At 32.0% G+C, this 22222-nt stretch overlaps 2 protein-coding genes across 3 annotated transcripts; both read right to left on the reverse strand.

Moving 5' to 3' along the window:
- Window positions 1-1109: 1109 nt before the first annotated feature.
- LOC114733516 (protein LITTLE ZIPPER 3-like) lies at window positions 1110-2241 on the reverse strand. Its single transcript, XM_028920989.1, has 2 exons — window positions 1858-2241; window positions 1110-1624 (listed from the first exon to the last, which is right to left on the reverse strand). The coding sequence occupies exons 1-2, from the start codon at window positions 1965-1967 to the stop codon at window positions 1393-1395; spliced, it is 342 nt and encodes a 113-aa protein (XP_028776822.1). The 5' UTR covers window positions 1968-2241; the 3' UTR covers window positions 1110-1392.
- Window positions 2242-13463: 11222 nt separating this feature from the next.
- On the reverse strand, window positions 13464-21903 carry LOC114733513 (myosin-11). 2 transcript variants are annotated; one of them, XM_028920986.1, is made up of 13 exons: window positions 21583-21903; window positions 20819-20991; window positions 20614-20717; window positions 20136-20216; window positions 18300-18403; window positions 18130-18216; window positions 17754-17956; window positions 16275-16476; window positions 16137-16187; window positions 15942-16040; window positions 15774-15833; window positions 15320-15444; window positions 13464-15027 (listed from the first exon to the last, which is right to left on the reverse strand). In XM_028920986.1, the coding sequence occupies exons 1-13, from the start codon at window positions 21850-21852 to the stop codon at window positions 13899-13901; spliced, it is 2688 nt and encodes an 895-aa protein (XP_028776819.1). In that variant the 5' UTR covers window positions 21853-21903; the 3' UTR covers window positions 13464-13898. The 2 variants fall into 2 exon arrangements, with proteins under 2 accessions (XP_028776819.1, XP_028776820.1); XM_028920987.1 differs by having other exon boundaries at window positions 15320-15441; window positions 21583-21902.
- Between the last annotated feature and the right edge of the window lie 319 nt (window positions 21904-22222).

Below are 22222 nucleotides of genomic sequence, written 5' to 3' on the forward strand. Positions count from 1 at the left end.
CTGTGGGTCCCAAACTAGAATTAATTTTATCATTCTACTCCACACTGTCATCCTCCCAAAAATATAATCGATATTATTGGATTGAAATAGCATAAAAGTGAAAAATTCAAGTCTTGCTATTTTCAGGATTGAAAATAATTCATCTAATTAGTCTTGTTAATGATCTTGTCAGTCTTTTGGATAATATATGACCATAACCTATTAGGTCATAAGTTCGAATCCCATTATTAGTAGTACGAGAGTTTTATTGGTTATAGTTCTATAAATATCTCTATAAGTGTTTTTTAAATCTAAAAACATGTTCTAGTCTTAGTGATGAGCTCTCAAGATTTAATTCACCTGAACTTTTTCATACAAAAAAAATCATTAGATAATATATAGAGTAATTTGATTATATTTTCAATGCCTAGATCATAAGCAACAATTTCAAAATGAAGATAAGGATTCACCAAATTGCTTCTGTTATAGTGTGTGTGTGTGTGTGTGTGTGTGTGTTTGTGAGTGGTACACTTGTGAAATCATTGTGTAGCTAAATTAAGGTTTTCAATTGAGATTTTTGAAAAAGACTAACTAGATCATTAACGAGATAAGGTGGGGTATGGTATAATGCAATTAACTAAGATAGATAATTTATTTTATTGTATGAAACGTTTCTTGAAGCGGATAAAATAGGTAATCTGCATTTATATATAGTTTGAAACTTAATATTATTAATGAGTGCCAGAGATTCAAATACTAAAATTTTTAATAAAATATTTCTTTAAATGGACATATATATTTAAAAAGTAAATAGGAATGTGTTACTTTTTAATAAAATATTTAATGAAATTCACAGATTTTTTTTTATTATTTTACAACAATTGTGACATGTTATATATTTATACTCCAACTATTATTATTTAATCATAACTATTTTATTATTTTTTAATCCAAAAAATACAAAATATTTCACATATTGATAGAGTTATTCATCTGATTTTTAATTCTATTTCATTAATATGTCAAATAATTAATCTCAAACATATTCAGCACACGAGCAAGTACACTTAACTCAGTTTTCTCATCTTTTTTCTCTGTAATTCATCGCTCCAATCAGATCAAGCCAAGTGAAAAGGACATAATTAAGTTGGGGAAAACAAATAATAACATTATAACTGGACATAATTCCTTATGCATATATTATATGGCTACAATTGCATACTTGACGAACACTGCCCTATCTACCTATCCTTATTTAACTCCAAACTAATTAACAGAAAGATATAATTAAAAAAAAAACTACTAGATAAGACAATTAAGATTAAGGAGGGCCCCATAAATATAATAGGAAAACTCTAATTAAGGATCAAGTGTACGTATAAACTAGCTATTAAAAACAATTAATTAATTAATTTAATTAGGGTTAATTAAGTTGGTGGTAGTACGACTTTGTTGAGAAAGCTTGATTTGTAGCTGACACCAGAGAGCCTGATTCTCCTCATGAAGAAGCAAAGCCTTCTTCCTCAACCTCTCATTCTCTTCTATTATGCTCTGATTCTCCATAAACAGCCTCAGATTCTTCATTTCTATCTCTGATTTCACCTTCACAACCACCTTCTTCTTCCTCTCTCTTCCTTCCTTCAATCTGTACGTTCAACATCTCAAATCATCTCAGAACATATATACATATATATAGATAGGTAGAGAGAGAGAGAGAGAGAGAGAGAGACTCACACACACACACACACACACACACCCCATGTATATAAGTTGCTGTATCATATCAGATGAATTGGTGTTTGTGGGAGAAATTAAAGAAACCAGAAATAAAGCAGAAAGAGATGATGGGGTTAATAGAATAGGGCTAAAAGCGAGTACCTTTTGAGGAGCCTCAAATGAAGAAGCTTGTGGCGCTTTATGGGTAAAGGCCATGAACGACCAAAAGTGGAACACAGGGATTCATCTGGGGAGGATGAGGATGTGCACATAGCTTTAAGAGAGAGAAGAGAAAGAGATGAGTGAATGGAAGTGGAAAATTGGAGGAGGACGAAGATATGGGGTTGGCTTAGCTTGAAGGGCTTTATATGGGAGAAGAAAATGTTGAATGTTGATGGAGATGATGATGATAATGAAATGGAGCAGAGAAGGAAAAATCAAAAAGAAATCTAGCAGCGAAGAGAGAGAGAGAGAGAGAGATAGAGAGATTGCAATGATGGCAGAAGCAAGTCATGATTACAAATGGGCAGCAATATATGGAAAATGCAGAAATGAGAGCGAAGAAAAAATGGCTCTTTCTTCTTTCTTTCTCACGGCCTTTATCATTACTTTTTTTTTAAATATTTCAGTCCAAAAGCATCTCTTCCCTAACTTGGGTTCTGGGTAACGTTAAGATCGGGGCACACCCAAGACAATCTTATACCCTAATGTGAAATATATATAACCCCCAGAGAGACTTGTGATAGCTCCCACTAATTTTTATATGATTTATAAATAGCCACGAACTTTCCTTGCATCATGTACAAATCATTCACTCCCTTGCTTTTTAAACTTAATCCTGCCTTTTACTTTGTCTTAAATATAAGAATTAAATAAATAATTTATTTTATTTTATTTTAAATATGAGAACTTAACTGAATTTGTCTCCTAAATTTATAAATTTTTTATCAAAATATTCTAATTGATTACACATAGTGAAAGAGTTTCTACTAAAGATGGCTATAATAAGCATGATAAAAAGGGTAGTGTAGGAAAATCAACATATTACATTTGTTACATATAATTATTTTAACTAACTGTCTTAATCTATTCCAATTAGTTAGGTAGTTTTTACATTAATGATTGGAATTAGTAATAAACTTCGTTCATAAGCTATTGATTATGTGCGAATAACTCACAGCCATCAATTATATACCCTTTAAATTTTTTTTGTGTGCATATAATTCCTCTCGTACTTTAATTAATATGTAAATTATCTCCTAAACTTGAAGTTATGTGCGGATAAGTAATATATAAAATCTTTGAGGAAAAAAAAGTAATATATAAAATCAATCATATGGAAATTAATCTGTATAAATGTGAGAATTAATGAGGTTTATGGCAAAATTTCAAACGTTCTGGATATTATTTGTACAAGTTGCAAAATTCAAGAAAATTATGTGTAATTTAGTGGAAATATTACAATATAATTTTATATAACATATTAATATATACCACAGTGATAACAAATCTCAATTAAGAAATATGCATGGGTGTGTATATAAAACAATTATAAACCTAACGGCCTCAACATTTTAGTCATTGTGGATATATCTATGGGTAAAAGTGTATTTGGCACCCTGATTTTATTTTTAAAATATATTTAGCATCCTGATTTTAAAAATGAAAGAGTAATTTGATTCCTTTTATGATGCACCCAGTATTCTAATCTTATTTTTCCTATACATCTAACACTCCGATGTTATTTATAATCTTTAAGGTGTTACTGGATGTATAAAAATAAAATTAGAGTGATGGATACACTAAAAAAAAAGATTAGGGTGCTAGACACATCATAAAAAATTATTAAAGTATTGGATGTATCTAAAAAATAAGATTAGGGTACTAAATACATCTTTAGCCTATGCTTATTTTTAACAGGGTTAATACAGAATTTAGTCTCTCAAGTTTTTTTTAATTTTGATTTTGATCCCTCAAGTTTCTTTTCATTTATGATATTGGCTCCTATAATTCAATAAAAATTTGAATTATTTTACCTTTTAAAAGATCAAAACCTATTATTTAAAATTTAAAGGATCACAACTAAAATGATGATAAACTTAAAGATGAAGACTCTATTAACCATTCTTGACGTAAAGTTTGAACAGTCTTGGGGTTTTACCGCGGGATGTTAGGTAGAGGAACATGCAGTCATAAAAGTTGTGTGAAGGTGAGATTAAATTAGAGAGATAATGATGGTAGAAGACAAATTTGGCATCACATTCAAAGTGGACAACACTCTAAAAGGGTTTAGTCAATCAAGAAAAAAATGTTTCTTTACATTATTTTTGGTACCCATTCCTAAAACAATTAATGTTTAAATATTTTGTGCTAACATAAAATAATGATGTGTTTTTGAATTTTTAGAAGAGAACAAAAGATAATAATAGTTATAATAATGGCTGCTTATGGTTTTATTGATTCAAATTCTAAATATGCCCGTAATTGACTCCTTCGCACCAAACAGCTCAATTCAAGAGAAGATTTTTTCCTTTTAAAAAAAAGGAGATAAGGTGTATTTTTATTGACAGAAGCGAGGAAAATTTATTTATACAAATAAAAATAATGTAAAGAGATTTTAATTCGAGTGTAAAAATAATTCCAAGATTGATTAATGATTTTGAAAACACACTGTAGTGTATATAATATAATTATATGACTTTTTTTTAGGTTAATATAATTATTGGTCCTTTAAATTTGTCTTTATTTTGGTTTTGGTCTTCAAGTTTTAAATAATAAATTTTAGTCCATCAAGTTTCTATTCATTTAATTAAAATGTTGGTCCCTATAATTCAATAAAGTTTTGACCATTTTACTTCTTGAGGAACAAAAATTCTGATTTGAAACTTCACAATGAGAATAAATTTGAATAACAAAAAAAAAATTATATTAACCTTATTTTTTTTTAGTATTCTTCAACTTGACTAATTTCATACTAAGGGGGTGTTCGGATGGAATCAAAACTATGATTTTAAAAATACTTGTACAATATATGAAGTAAATATATGGAGAAATTTATCTCGATTTGTGAAAAAGTACTTCTAGTGTCCAAAATATTTGTACGGTATATGAAGTAATTATTCATTTTTTCATTAATTAGAGATTGGGCAAATATTAGTCGGTTGCTTAATAAGATCTGAAAAGATCACCCCAGACGCCACCAGTGAAATGCCCTCAGTGCCCAAAAATAAAAGGAAAAATTAAAATTAAAGAGTCAAACTACAAAAAGAAAACAAAGGTGAGCAATATGGTCAAAAAGTTATAATTTGTTCATATTAGTTAAGATAAGACTGGACTTAAGTACATATGAAAAAGTAGCATTAGTTTTCATTAATAATAATAATAATAATAATAATAATAATAATAATTCTTTTCAAATCCTTCTTGGTTTTCACATTATGTAAACATGTTTACGTTAATTGTTGCCGTGTTGGACTTCCAATCTCGGCAACGCAATTCAAAGTAATATTTGTCATTATGCTTAATTATAATCATTTGCTTTTATTCTATTCAATTAAAACCGATCTAAACTTTTTCTATTAAATTATTTTTCTAGTGAACAAAGTAAAAGAAGATAATCATATACTCACGTATTTTAAGTGACATAATAAATAATTAAAAATAGATAACAATTTTTGTCTTTTTTATTCAATAAATTATTATTATTTTTTCATAACCACATGAAGATTTCAACTCTAATCATTATCCTCATCTCATTCTATCGGACTATCTCCATCTAAACCCGGATTTTGTTTTCTCCAATTCCTCAAATAGTTAATTATATATACGACTTAATTAAAATCTTATTCTAATTCTTTTACTGTGGAATAGCATGTAGTTTACTTTTCTCATTTAATTTTTTTTCATTGTTCTTAATGTGATTTTTTTTCTTTTGATCTGTAAGTTTCTTTGTGTGTTGGGTTGTATCTATAGGATTTTTTCTAAGAATTTCATTGGCTTCTGCTAGTAGTGTATGTGACTACTTTTTAGATATTAATAAAATTGATTTTTTTGGCAAAGGAAAAAAAGTCCCAACTATTTGTTTATTAATTATAAATTCTTTTTTTTTTGGTCACCCAACAAAATGAGTAATTTCTCGTATCCCAAATCAAATCTAACATTTTTAAGCCATTCAAAGAACAAATTTCTAAAGTATAGCATTATTACACTATATATAGCATGACGTACAATTGAGGACTTGCAGGCAAGCTTGCTATAACTTAAATTAACCAACGAATAAAAGAAAGCATTCTAGGCAAAATATCTTTTAGTGGAATACAAAAATTGAAGAACAAAAGACATTTGTTGTTAATGTAAATTAATTGTATCTAACACTATATTTTTTAATTAAATTTTCTATAAAATCCCATGGTCAAATCCTAATTAAAAGGATTTGCAAATTGTTGAAACAAATAATGGAGTTATTAATGTTTTTTTTAAATCCCTTGTATATGGACGTGAATTTTCTGTAATAATACTCGAATTTTAGAACCTAAGTCAAAAGACTGGTAAATCGATAAAACTATATTGTAAATATTTAACACTGGAGTCCCCATTAACATACCTTTTAAACTTCATGTAGATATTAAATTGGATCATTTAATAACTCAAAACGCCTTTGAGTAGTAAAGTTTTGTTGGTTTCCACGTTCCAACCTTATGGATAAAAAAATTATATTGATATATAGTTGTCTTGGATGCTTAACGTATCGTAAGAGTAAAAAGGAGTGAACGTAGGTAAAAATTCTAGGTAAATCATTTTGGTAAAAATTGTGAAATAAAAATTAGTGGAGAAAAATTACGGTAAAATAACAACATTAAATTAGGGAATTTAAACTGGTTTGTGAAAAAAAAGAGAAATATAATAGTCTAGAAGTTTCGCATCATTATCCAAAACAAACATACTCACTGCCAACCTGGTAGGATTGCCTATCCGAAACGTAATATCACTGTATAATCATTAATTCTTAAAAATATCAAAACTCAATAACCAAATTAAAGGTAGTTATTTTCATCACATTGAAAATTTTAGGTTTAATTTTCACTTTTAGAGCCACCCTAATATTCTAATTTATTAACAAGTTCAACTTTAAAAGAAGCATCACATATGGGTAATTTTTAGATTTCCTAAATATTTTAAAAATTGCACTTGTTTTGCTCGATATCATCTAAAAAAATAAAGACTAAAATCATAAAATATAGAGACTCTCCAAATCTCATCATCTCAGTGAGACAGAATCGATGAAATATACAGAACCGTGGGGTAAAAAAAAATGAAAATAATAATAATAATGAGAAAGAAAGGAGCAAAGAGAGTCAATAATGTGGTTAGGTCCCTTAGTTTTTGTCCATTTTCTTGAAGTAATTGAGTACCGAAGACATGCTCATTAATTTGGAAAATGAAACCCATTTTGGCTTCATCTTCTTCTCCATCATCATCATCTTCTTCCCCCCATGGATGGTTTTTTCTATATCATCATTATACATATAGTGGCACCTAGCTTGTACTTTTGGACTCTCTCTCACACACACACACACACACACAAAATAATACGATATATTAGTTGTTCTTAAACTGTCACACATTTGTGCATGTGTTTATATTATTATTATTTGGTTAAAATTGACTGCTTGTCATTTAAACTTTCTATATATCTACATATATACAGTCAAAAAGATTTTTAAAAAAATCATATAAATATATGACTTTGTAAAAGGATATGCTAGCTAGCAAAGAAAGCAAAGTCTCATACAATAATGGAGCCAAGTGTTGTAGCTAGGGCTACTTTATATATAGGAAGTCATTTTCAGTTTTCCCTCGAAAGGTTGAAAACCAAAAGCAAGGTGAGAAAGAAAAAAGTAGTCTAAGTTGGCCAAAATGAAAAAAAAAAATCTGAAGTATATGTAATTTCTTATATTTATATATTATTATTGTGTAAAGTTTCTTTGTATTTTAATTATTAAATATATATAAATATATGATTTCTGAAAGCAATAATATTTATTGTTGAATTGCTTATATTATGGTCATTATGTAATTTTGAACAAGGGAGTATAGAGGAATTTCATGAAGACTAGGACCACTACAGGTTTCAAACTACTCATTTCTTCTTTAATTGTATTACTACCATCCACAAATATTATATATATATATATATATATATATGAGAGTATATATAGTTGCACTAGTTGAGTTGAGTTGAGTAGCAAATTAATGTGTTTATAGTCAACAATGGTATGAATGAAATTCTCTGCCTATTTTCAAAATGATTTTATTGCCTATAATTTCCATGTTTCATCCGAACATAATGAGCAAGATTCTCTTCTGGGTGCCACATTCATGACATTGAAATTTTCTTTGACAATTTTTGTGAGCAATTACACACACACACACACAATGATATCCATGATTTTGTTTGTGAGTGTGTGAGAGAGAGCATTACCGATTAGGGTGATTAATTTTTTAATTGATATAAAATTCCTGTCTAATGTATATTATATATATATTTAGACAATAGCTATGATAAATTAATTTAACAAACAAATAGATCTATCGATTCTAAGAAAAACCCGCATTAGTTTATAAGCTTTAATTACTTAATATTGTGTTGATTTTGAAAATGTTCTCTTATGACACTTGACTATCCTTTACATAGAATGTATTATTATTAATTTAATGCACTATTTTAATTAAAATAAATCATACTTAATATAAAAAGTTGTTTCACGGGAAAGCAAATGGGAAGATTGGGAAAAATTTTCGCATTAATAATTTTATTAGTAAGAAGGATTTGAAAAAGATTAATTTATATCGAGTCAGTATTTTGATTTAGATTATTCTCACCACAAAAATTTTTAGTGGGAGATTCTTTTCCAACTTTTCCAAAGCAAATTTGTTATATATCATATCACCCATATCTATATATGCAGAACTTGAAACAGAAATGTCAACGCATCAAAAATAGATATTCAGAATTAAAAATAATTTCACTTATTTGCTTATTATATTTTTTGGCTCAAATAATAATCAAACCCAATACTAAATAATATAAATTTACTCAATTTTTAATTAACTTATATATTAAATATTTTATATTCTCAAAATAGAACCAATGATGACATAGAGGGAAAAAAAATCATCTTGGAAGGTTATTGCCATTGAAAATTTAATTTCTTTAAACACAAAAGACTGAGAAATCAAGTCCAAAATAGATAAAGTGTCTGACCATATCTATAATTAGTAAGAAAATTCAGCTTCAACATTTTCCCATCAAAATTTAAAATATCTTTTTCTTAAAAAAATTAGACTAAAGTATATATTTGGTCCTTTAACTTTATGTTAAAAATTATACTTTTAGTCTTTTAACCCTAAAATTGTTAGTCTTAAATGATAATTTTTTGTAACAATTATTATTATTTTGAAAATTAAACTTAACATGTTAGCATTTGATAATTTTTTATCAACATTGAAGAGTTTAATATCATCATTTTTTTATTAACGATTATGGGGTTAAAGGACCAAAAGTTTACTCTTTAAAGTTAAGAAACTAAAATGAAACTTTATGTAAAGATAAAAGACTAAAAATATACTTTAGCCAAAAATATATTTAACCAACTTCACATGAACATTCATAGAATATATCAAGTTAAAGGCAAAAACAAACAAACAAAAAAGAGAAAAGAATATTCATATTGCAGAAAATATTATGTAATTAACGAGAAAGTTGGAAGAGCATACTACCACCAACTAATATAATCATTTTAATATATAAAATTTCTTTTAAAAATAATGATCTAGTCCTAAAAAAATCAAATTAAACTCACTATTCATATGCAAGGATTTAATTTACTCTATAAGAGACATAGGTTTTGACCTGCTGGAATAATTAGATGATTTGATTGATTTAGGTGTTAGTTGTAGTCAACAACCTTAACCTATTTCCATTGATGGCTCAAACCTAACGACTCTCACCTTCCAAATGCCAAAAACATTAATTAATGAAATTAAAGAAAAATTAATTCACATATAACTTTAAATTAGGCTCTTGTTGCCTATTAAATTAGGATGTTGTTGCCTATTTTATTTAAATTAGATTCTTATAGTTTGATGTGTTATAGGCATTCGTGACCCTTCGGTGTAGGAATCATTAAGTTTAATTTGTAGGATTTCATGTGCTTTATTAAATCTCCTTGGTTTTATTTCATAACGTTTCTAGCATTTGTGGATGAAATTTCATATAAAATTTATAAATTAAAATTAAAAGATCAATAAGCGTTCAATTCAAACAAAATAATAACTTATAAAGATTTTCGGATAATTTTTTTTTTTAATGAAGTCACACGCTCTTTAAGAAACGAATTAGTGAGAAAGTCCACAAATTCTACGTCCCACCGGGCTTCATATAGTATATACTTTAGGTAATGTGTGAAGAAAATTTGAAAAAGCAACATCCACCCAAACATAAATGAACCATTTGCACAATCTATTAAATCAATCAATTAATTATACATACAAAACCTTTTCACATTAATTTAATCTTTCTAATTTATTATTGGATGCATCTTGAGACTTTTACTCTAATCTTCTTACCTGCTAATAGAACGCTAAGAGGAAACCACAAAATATATCTAAAGTTAAGAAAGTATCAAATAATCTCTCACAAAAAATTAAGAAAAATCATTCCACAAGTTAAATTATTTTAAATTGGAACTCAATTAGAGTATATATAACCTCTCTAAAATAATGTAAATTATCTCACAAATTTACTTTACATGAGAATGTACATGTGGATGATTTATGAGAACCCGTATAAAACATAGGATTAAGACAGGTTATTGAAGATAATTAATTTCTAAGACTCCATATAAAACACAGTACTAAGACAAGTTATTGAAGATAATTAATTTCTGATGCTGTGTGTAAAACACAGGACCAAGATAGGTTATTGAAGATAATTAATTTATGAGGCTTCGTGTAAAACATAGGATTAGACATGTTATTGAAGATAATTAATTTCTGAGATTTCGTGTAAAACACAAGAAACCATGACACGTTATTGAAGATAATTAATTTCTGAGACTCCATGTACAAAATTAAGGCACATTATTGAAGAGAATTAATTTTTGAGACTTTGTGTAAAATACTAGTATCTTCCGATCCTGAATATAAAACCTATTTTATAGCATAATTTACATTACAAAATAGCTCTTATATTTTAGACCGGAGGATTACAAGACTAAGATAGGTTATTGAAGATGATTATTAGTAGAAGAAGCAATTAAGAAGACATGAATAGGTGATGTAAGTGGAGAAAGCAAAAACAAAAGGAATGAGTTGAAGTGAGTTGGATAGCAAAAATAAAAAAAAGAGTTTAATTTATATTATGAAATTCACTGTGGGAGTCATATTGCGACATGCATGTCTCGACATCAACCATATGATGTAGCCTTTGTGGTCCTTCTCATCTCTCAAAAACCTCTCTCTGCCACTCAATTATTATATCCACTCCCATTGATACCCATCTTCAACCTCCCTAAACTTCCTCTTCTTCATCATTATCCCTTGGCTTCTTCTTCTTCTTCTGTCTGCACAAACTCTTACACAACACAAACTCATCACAACACATCTCTCTCTCTCTCTCTCTCTATATATATATATATCTATATCTATCTTCCATCTTGGTTTACAACATTAGGTAACTTAATTTTATGGTGAGAGTTGGAAGTGGGAAGAGGTTCTGCATTAATTTGGCAGAACTGTCTAGAAAAAAGGGATGTATAATTTTAAAAAATCCATGAGATTGGTAATTTAAGGGTTTGTTTTCCTTCAAAATATAATGTCAACCCTAATTATATATTCCTTCTCAAACTTTAATCAGCAAAAGTTTACCCCAGAGAAAAAAGTTCAATCAGGAAAAAGACCTCATATATGTATTGCTTAGTTTTTAACATTTAAATCTTTGCTCATAGGAGATTTGCATGTTCTGGATGGATACAGAGATCAGAATATCTCATGCAGTTTGGGAGATCAAAATTTCTTTTGGACAAACTCAATACAACAGTATTGTTTATTTGAAGAGTAATTGAATTTCAGCTTTTGAGGTTTTGAATCCACAAAAATTAAAAAAGATAAATCATGCAAACTGAGGAGAAATGTGTATATATATTAATAACAACAAATATTTTTAATAATTTAATTTATTCATATCCTAATAATGAAACTTTTTACATGAAATATGATATGATTACAATTTGATGAAGTTGGAATTGAAGTCAGGGAAGATCATAATAGCATTGGAAATTTAAAAAGGCAAGCGAGAGGGTTCGATTGCACATGACCCACTAAGTGTACTATATGAAGAATTAATCTCATTATGAAATTAAATAGCGATGGACCTCTGTTCCCCTATTTGTAGCCCAACCATTATTCTCATTTGTCTATCTTACTTGGATTCGAATATCTGAATCAGAAAGTTCTTCTATTCACGCAAAGTCCTTTCATTTGGCTTAAATTCTCCAACACCATACAGTTTTCAACAATATTTTTTTCCCAAAAAAAGAGGAAATTATACTTAACTCCTATGAACTTTATGTTATATATAAATAACCTCCTTAAATTTTGAAGCTTTGCTATGCATCCTACTAAATCCTTACACTTGTACAGATAATTCTATTATCTGCACAGATATTAAGGAAATTTTTGGTTCAGCTGAAAGGAGGGGAGGGGAAGTGTTCTAATGACCACGTCCACATGTTCGTTTGGACAAGGCTTATATGCATATAATTTAAACTTGAGAGGGTCATGTACACAGAAATATAATTTAAGAGGTATATAATTGGTGGTTGACTTTTACCCATGTAGCACTAAAAGTTTAGGTGGGTTTAGGATTAAGTTTTAAAATGTTGAGAGCTTATTTGTACATGGTTCAAAGTTCAGGGAAGTTTTTTGTAATTTAATTAACAAAAAAAAAGTAGTATATGCAATCAATAACGTGGCAGCAGATTTAAATACTCAAGTCAAATGATAATGAAAGAATGTCTGAATTTGAGTAATGATGATATGAATTTGATAAACATTACATCATTTGGTCAGGATTTGTGCACTAATAACTTTTTGCTAATATAATATCAAGCTCCCCTAATTTGAACTTTCAAGACTTGCATAATTTACTTTTGTAATTTGGGTAATGATGATATTGAATTATTTTCATAATAAATTATCAGCAGCTTTGAATAGCGAGTTGTAGGAAACTCTGAGCAAATACGAAATGGTTTCTCCCCAATTTGGTTTGACTTCATACAAGTCGGCAGTATTAGATGATGAATGAATGTTTATTAAAGCTAAAACTCTTTCTTCGGTTCCTCCCAAGTGTCAAGGATGGACCTCGTAACCACTAACCAGAGTGTCTTGTTCGGCTTTTTTAGGGGGGAAAAAGAAAGTCCTGTTACTGGAGTCGAGTTTCTCACTGAGCAAACCTAAAGTAATTACTAATTCTCCATGTCTGATGACTTTAATGGCGATTTAGGTTGGTGACAGGTGAATTGAGGAACTTTTACCCCACATTTCATAAAGATTTGGTGCCCGTGGTGAAAAAATGACTTTGCACTTTACCAAAGGATATATGTGAGACATAAAAAGAGCTAGTTAAAGATGTGCTCATATCATAGGTTCGGTTTTCCATTTGGCTCTAAAAGTTTGGTCACTCATAGAATTGAATGGAATGGAGAGCATCAGTGTTAATCATATGCAAAACCACATTGAAAACTAAATATAAGAATAAACTTCCCTAATAAATACATCACAAGACTAAAGCTATCCCAATAAATACTACAATTATTAAGTTGCTTGAACCACGGACTAAAATTACAATCCCACCTATAGCTAAATATTGACAAAGCCAACTAAGTATATACAATATGATACCTGACAACCAGAGAAGAGAGGACAGGAATAGCCACAGATAAGAAGGCTCACAACAGAGGGCTTTAGCATCCGCGGCCCAACTGGAACACTTCATGGATGCTCTATGGGCCACAAGCATGTATCACATGCAACTGCCAGGATAGCACCTATCACCGACTCATTTGAAGGCAACCCTGAATGTCCCCCGTTTGGACGGGCATCGGTAGTTAAAACACAAATTTCAATCAAAATACCACTGCCCATTACCCAAGAGGATCATCTTGAGTGGCTTCGGAATCTTCATCCATGGGATTATTATCTTGAGTGGCTTCGGAATCTCCATCTTCCTCAACATGGTCATTACCTCTAGTCTCTGCATCAGATGCAGATCCACTTTTTGATTTGAGCATCATTGTCAGCGTTTCTGCAGCTTGAGTATCTGAATCAGGCCGAGTACCACCTTTTCCTCTCTGTTGATCACAATCATTCACAGAACCTTCAAATTGCTCCCTCAGATCAGGAGCAACAATGCCAATCATCTCGCTAAGTGCTCGGAGTTCAGAATTCCATTTAGTAGCAGCAGCATCTGGAGTACTCTGAGACTCTGCCACTGGATGAATCGAATCATCCCCAGCACCTTCATTGTTGTCCCTGCTCCTTTGAGAATCATTTTCTCCATGCACAGAAGGCGCTGTGCTGCAAGCCCAGCTACCAGCAACTTCAGAAGCTAGAAGATCCGCAGTTCTGATTGTGCCTCCAGCTTCAGTGTCCTCAACAATGGTCTTTTGTGTGTCCACATGAACTTCCCGACAAGTTGTTTGACCTTGCTCCTCAGTGTCTTGAACATTCATATCGTCATCAAACTGCATTGTTTCCCCAACTAAAGCAGGATCCTTATTCAAATCAACTTTTTGTTCATTATAATTGGCAGGACTTTGAGTTTCAAGTACACGTTCAGTGTCAACAGCATCTCCCTCCTTCAAAGTGCCACCACCATCAATGTCAGAACCAAAGCCATCTTTGGCACCATGGTCGTGATCTGCACTGGTGAATTCTGCCTCTTGTGTATTTTGGCAATCTTCACTCCTGACATCGCAATCATGCTTCTCGGTTACGCTGGCCTCATTGCTGGATGTTTCCGCTTGATCTCCAATATGCTTCTGTGCAGATGATGTCGATCCAGCCTTGGCAGAACTTTTAGCATGGTATGCAGCAACTTCATTTCCTTGACCTGAGTTTCCACCAATGACTACATCCATGTCAATAGAAGCATTCTCATAATTCTCTTCATCTTCTAAGGTTCTCTGCATTGCTTTCAATTGTTCCTGCTGCTTAGCAAACAGTACTTGTATCTCCTCGGTTGTTGAATAAAATGCTCGTAGCTGTGTTTCCCTGCATGACAAGCATCCAGCCTCAGTTTCTCTAATCACTTCAAATTTCCAGGGCTTCAGCAGCAAAATTTTAAAATCTACCATCGTGGCAAAGAACAAGACAAAATGTAAATGTTGCACAGACGTCCATAAACTCAGGACTTGACATCTAACATGTATGCGGGGAGAGTCAAATTGTATGCACGCAAATCAATGCAGTATATCAGCAAGACTGATTCACAATATAAACTTCTGAGTTTTATCAAATACATGTTATCCAATTATTGAAATTTCCATTGCTCCAAAATCTTTACCGAAGCATGAGTTTTTCCCTGGCAGCTTTAAACCTTCGTCTCTCAAAATCAAGATCCCGTGCTGCAGCATTCATTTCAAGCTCAAGAACAGAAACCTTAGCCCATGCTTCTTCTCGAGCTGCCTGCTACCGACAGCAAAAATCTATCTCAGCTTGAAAAAGTGCACTAGAAAAGCTAAGGAGTAAGCTATCAAAGTATTTAAAGAATAGGAAAGGAAAAACAAGTACTGGATAGCCAAGACAAGATAACAAGACTCAACCACAAGATTCTCTTTTCCAGGAACAAGGCACTCGTAGCTTCTGAATCATGGGTCTAAAAGCATCATGATACTAATTACTTTGCAGTTTCATTGAATGACATTGGTAAGTTTAGCAGAAGTTAAGGCAGATGTATTTTTATTAAAAACTCGAAAAGAATTTCTTTGTACTGTATCACATAAACTTCTTATCTCTACCTTTTCACTCTGAAGCTCTTTCTTTAATCTTCTTGTTTCCTGCTCAAGTTCTTCTACTCTCTGATCCAACATTCAACACAACAAAATGTATGAGCATATAGTTGCAGCTAAGTATCAACCAAATTGTTGCAAACAAATAAGATACTGAATTTTAAATAATCAAATTGCCTTTATATGATTTGCTGAAGCAAGCTGCTCATCATGAACTTGAGTTTCCAACTGCCGGACTTTATTATCAGAGACAACCACCTTTTGCCTGGTGTCCTCCTGCAAGCAGAGAATGAATAAAGGATAAAAACTTCAAATGTTCAGGGCTCAGAAAAACTTTGACTCAGGCTAACTGAAGCAAAATGAAAATCTTACCAGCTTGGACCTCAAGGTTTCAACTAGCAAACACCTTTCCCTCTCCAACTCCTGCAATCGAATATAAAATAACAATTTGAGTGTCCTAATAACAAAAAGAGTTCCTCACTGATTTAGTCAAAAAATAAAATCTAGAACCTGCAGCTTCTTCATCGATTCTTGTAACTCTCTTTCTCGTCTTAATGCATCATCAGAGAATCGTTTCAATTCCTCTTGAGCTTCAGATTGAACTCTATGTACAGCAGCTTTCAGATCAGCTGCAGCCTTTTCTCGCTCTTCTTTTCGCTGACTTTGTTCTTCATGTAATTGCTCCTCAAGTTCAGCTATATTTACCTTTTGACTGACAAGAAAAGGAGATTATTACTGAGCTGTCCAAAAATTAAATAGCACTTTTAGCCATCAGAGACAAATGAGGGAAAACAAACTAAAATATAAATCCACCACCTAAGAGCAATCAAAATTTGCAAAGAAACATGTTCGAAAATACAAATCCTTGAAGCCTGGTAACGAGAGAGGTTTTCAGAACATGACACATAAACACAAGAAAAGAAAGCATATATGAGCACAGACATTCACCGAAGGGTGAAATCTAATTTACACCTCTCAACTTTTAGGGGAATTTTAAGTTTGGCGCACCAAATTTAAAAATTTAGACTACAGATGATTGAACTGCATTTGTCACAAGACCAAGAATTTAAAGATCCTGTTATTCTTTCTCCAATAATTCTAGCTGCAAAAAACCATGGAAGTTTCTAATTGTTCCCTGATTTTCATATATTAAATGCCCATCAAACGTGAGTAAACAGTGATTAAGGAGTACTAATATCACCATAAGGAGAAAAAAACCAATAGCTTTAAGTTCTCTGCAAATTTCAGGTACGGTTTCACTTATGTTCCCTTGCCATAAGCAAAGAAGGAGAGCTAGAGATTCCACTCAAATTGACATTAAACCACAATTGAAGGCCTCAACAGATCTTCTGTTGACTGGTAGAGAGAACAGAAAATGAAAAATGAATCACGGCCAATAATGCCATCAGAGGAAGATGAAAACAATGAACCTTGAGTTTCTGATGAGATATGGAAAATTGTATTATGAGGAAAAAAATGATGTCCCTTTAATTATTATACTTTTTTCAGCAAGTGGCAGAATGTCTTAAGCTTGTAAGCTTGTATGCCAAACATCTGGAAAGAGGTAAAAAGGGGCTGCACAATGATCTCTGTAAAAAGCATTCCAATGTCATTGCTTCTTGTAATTCAAAACTCAAGACAGAAGCAAACCTTAACTTGGTGCCCAGCAGATTCAGCACCTTCATTTATCTCATAGGTGTACAAATTTTATACACCATCATAAAGTCCAGAACCAAAAATATTTTTAAGGAATAGTCAGCCTCTAATACAGTAGGAACTCTCAAATCCCTATATTCTTAGCCAACGAAAAGAATGAAACGTATCCCAGTACCAATTCAATTTTGTTTTAATAGGCCATCACATCATCCAAAATTTAGTCATGGGTAGTTGAAACTGTAGTTAATTACATCTTAAATCTTGTCATATTACATCTATAACCATTACTAAGAATTATTAATACTAAATCCATAGGAATAAAATAAACCCTACCTACTTATTATGGCATTTGCTTCATTACACGACTGCATAGAAGCATTAAGCCTTTCATTTAAGTCTTCCACAGCATGCTTTTGTTCAGCAGAAACTCTGTTGATTTCACCTACTTCCTTCTGTTTGAGATCCACCATCTGCTGTAATTCTTTCAATTGATCAAGGTAAGATTTCTCAACGGACTCTCTGACTGATTTTAATTCCTGAAGAATGGAACATAACCTTAGTTGGTATTGTAGCCTATATTCGTAGAAGAATAAGTAGAAACCATCATCAAGCACTTCAAGAATCCATACACCACATGGTTAGTTGTTAAACATCATGAGTGTAGCTTATGAAACAAGCAGAAAGGTAAAAAGAACTAACAATAACATACACTTCCATGTTGCTCAACAGCTGCACGATTTTTATTACGCAGAGTCTCAATTAATACAAGCTGATCTTCTAACTGCTTTCTTAGTTCCTGCAAACAACAATACAGGATAACATCAAAGAACGAGAGGTGCACCACTCCCTAATACTGTAAATATGCTAAATGAAACCCACCGTGTTTGATCTTTGGAGCCTTCGAAAATCATCAAGTGATATGGGACCCTCAGGAGCACCGATTCCTAATCCTTTTAATCTCTTGTTTTCAGAAACAAATTCCTCTACATATTCAAATAGAAGAAAAATGGGCAGAAAAGACAGGAAAGTTAAAACAACAGAAAATATATACCAAAGTGAAATAAAAATCCAAGTATCATTTCCTGATCATCAAATATTAAGAAGATAGCACAATGCGTAATTTTATAATCACACAGATGCACAGCAAACCACGAATCTTATCATATATCTGAAACTTTAAACCAATATTGATAACACGCCAGGTCAGCTGCGTCCTATAATAACATGTAGCAGAAAAAATATGCTACAACTGAAGGAGAGTTTAAATTGGTCAAACAGAAGCAAGATAGGGGGTTCATAAAAGTGCAATGATGGAGCTACATTTGGTTTTCAAGGGGTGACTCCTGCCACCCAGAAAAAAATGCATTTATATGCATGATACATGTAGAGGCTTTGCATCCTTTAAACTTACCGTCCCTTCCCCTCAACGCACCAAAAGAATTAACTTTTTGGCACAAGGCAAACGACAATCTTGGACCCATTGCCCATCCAGTTTCAACCAAACTATGAGACCATTATGGCACCAATCAGCTGGCCCCTTAGTTTGCATAGCACCAAAAGTTGATAGAATATGAGACCAATCCACAAGCCTTCATATAACCATTTAATAATGACTATAAAAATTATAGACTAATATTCAGTTAAGAACCAATTCCAAAAAAATCTATTTATATGTATAATATGTACATATACTAGCTTTTACCCCTCTAAATTTACAGTTCATCCCCATTAACTTATTGGCATAGGCAAATAACAATCTTGAACCCAGTAAGATGTAGTTTCAGCCAAAATAATGATCATAAAAATTTATAGAATATTATTCCATTTTGAAATTATGAATATTGTGTTAACACCAAATAATTTTCTTTTTTGGTTACATGGTAATCCCAAATAATATCTTATCAATGCTAAATATGTAGAACTTTTACATTAAGACAATTATATTTATTATGATGTTGTTATATTTTTCTACTCTTTAGCAAAACTAATGTAGGTCCATGTGTCAACAAAGATCACGAAAATGAGTTAATTGAGTTACTAAGATGTGTCATGATCCAAAATCTGAGCCTAAACCAATGGATAAGCTGACTCAATATAACTCAGTTTAGCAAGCCTGAAAATTTGTGGAGGAAAAAAATGATTTTTCACTGTCATTTCACATCTCCTTCGTATAAGGAGAATAGGAGATATGCTACATATATTATACGTATATTTGATAGATGTTACAAGATGAGACATTATTTCTAAATTTCTGTAAATCACATTATTATATTAGTGCAATGAACATTTAAAATAACATATTTTGATAATACTGAATAACTGAATCTTTTCCCACATACCCCCCCCCCCACTTTAGAATGATTGAAGCACATATGCCATCATGCCTAATTCAAGGAGCTAATGCATGAATCAGTTGTCATGCATATGTCGGTTAATTTATCAGCCATGTGTCTAGCATCTGCCAGTTGTGTTAGTGCTGCTCTAAGTTCATGACTAGGGAGTCTTGGTTTAAGATGGTCCTGAATTATGAATTTATATTTGGAATTCTTTCCCAAAATTACTACTAAAGATCATTCTCCTTTATTTTCCTTTGCCGTCCCTGACATCTGATCAAATGTCCAACGAGGAGCCAGTACTCAAATTGAGCATAGTGCAAAGTATAATGTAAGAATGAATTGAATTATTGAATATTTGTGCTCCGGATCACATAATTACCTGCTTTTCTTTTAGCAGCTCCATTATCCAGCGAAGAAGCAGACTTGAGCACCTCTCGAAATACAAAAGCAAATGCAACTTCTGTATGATAAAACAGAACCTTCAATAATTTAGATAGAGAACACACATGTATCCCCAAAGCCTCACCAATATACAGACCAAAGGCAGAGAATACTTTTTATGTCTCACCAAAGAAAATAAATAGACAAATAAATAAAGATAGACCAAAGGCAACAAATTTCTACAGGCAATTTTTCAGCATGTAACAAGAAAATCACAGTAACAGGTGAAATGCGGAAACAAAGAACAAGATCTCGAATCAAATGGCTAATAAATATTTTTCAGGAAATAATGTATTATTAAAGAAAACTAAAAGATGGAATACACTAAAAGCAGTGTGCCAGCATACAAAAACTGAAAAAATAGCCAATTAGATAGAAGTTATAAACACTGAGAGAATTGGAAGATTAACTGTTACCATGCTGAGGAGGAGCAGCAAATGATATGATATCTCCATGACAAACTTTGACAGCAGTACTGTTCTTTTTGAGCCTCTCCCAGTTGAGATAAGTTCCATTTGTGCTGTACAAGGCTTTGCAAGAATCAGAATATAAGAAGAAAGAAAAACCGTGCTCTTCCGTTTGGTTAGAAAGGGGATGGGGGGTGCAGGATATGAAAATCACCTTGTATCTTTCAACCAAATTGATGCCACGCTCTCCATTTTTTCATTAGTGCCTTCCGTTCTGTATAACATGCAATGTTTAGCACTAACAGCAGGAGAATCAATCTGGAAGCGCATATCCTCTACCACACGCCCAATACAGTGCTCATTGGCAGTTAATAATATATTAATACCCTGGTTACAAACTTTCAATCAGATAAAATGCGCAGGTGTAATAAATTGTCGAGCAAAGATAAACTTAACATAAAACTATGGGCCAAAGCCAAATTGACGAAAATACGAACTCGAAATTCCGGTTTTAAAACCCTCACAACTCTTCGGTCTTAAGACATTTTGCCTCACAATATAGTTGATTCAAGATGTTAATGATGTTTAAAGCTTGGACAGCTCTCACACAATATACTGAATACTTCAAATATACAGTGATTTCTACTTCTACCTATTCATCTTTTCATGGAAAAGCTTTAAGGATGGTGCAAAATCTACTTTTCATTTGCATTAACTGTATGTGTAACTTCTTAAAAAGATCGAAAGAAACCAATCTTACTTCTTTCTTTAAATAGGCCAACTTCCTACTTACTAATCACAACAGAATCTCAGTAATGGCAGCCTGATAAGGTCATGAAAACTTTAATACACCCATCCACGAGTCCAAAGGAAAGACAGAACCTTTTAGAACAGCAAATTATATAAAACGTTGAATAAAAATCTACAATTAACCAGAACGAGAGACTGATGCAATTAATAGTAATGGGGTCATGCAACCTGTTGCCTTTTACGAGCGTTGTTAGAAATAGCAGTAAGGACGCCCCAAACGCTAGGATCGAAGTTCTGAAGAGGCTGGGAAGCAATCTTGGAGGCAACAGAAATGATGAAATCTTTGGGGCTGGCTGGCTTCGTCGGAGAAGTGTCACTAGTGTTTGGATTACCAGGTGATGGCGCCGTGGCAAGGTGGCAAGAGCCAGTCTCAGAGACTTTGTCGCCGCGTGTCGGAATTGGTGCAGGGGTCACCGGACTCTGGTCCTCTACCGCCATGAGAGAAGGGGGAGGGGAACAGAGAATTGGCGGGGATTTTTGAAACCCTAATACCAGGTTTTGGGGCGAACTGAAGAGGTCAATGTCGGCAGGGTGTGTTTGGGTGACACCCAAACCATGGTTTGGGGTGTCAATCACCCAAACACCCTCTCTAAAAACCAAAACCATGGTTTTGGGTTAAAACCATGGTTTTGACTCCAAAACCATGGTTTTGGAAAAAGCAAAATTTTTTTACTTTTGGAGAAAAAAGGGAGAGTGTGAGAGCCTATATAATATATATTTTGTTATTTTTTTATAAACATATTTTTTGATAAACATATTTAATCTTATATTTTATAAATATATATACACATTAATTATTTATTAATTA

The sequence above is a fragment of the Neltuma alba genome, unplaced genomic scaffold (assembly GCF_004799145.2).
Source record: "Neltuma alba isolate B1F8T4 unplaced genomic scaffold, ASM479914v2 tig00013010_pilon, whole genome shotgun sequence".
Taxonomy (NCBI): Eukaryota; Viridiplantae; Streptophyta; class Magnoliopsida; order Fabales; family Fabaceae; genus Neltuma; species Neltuma alba.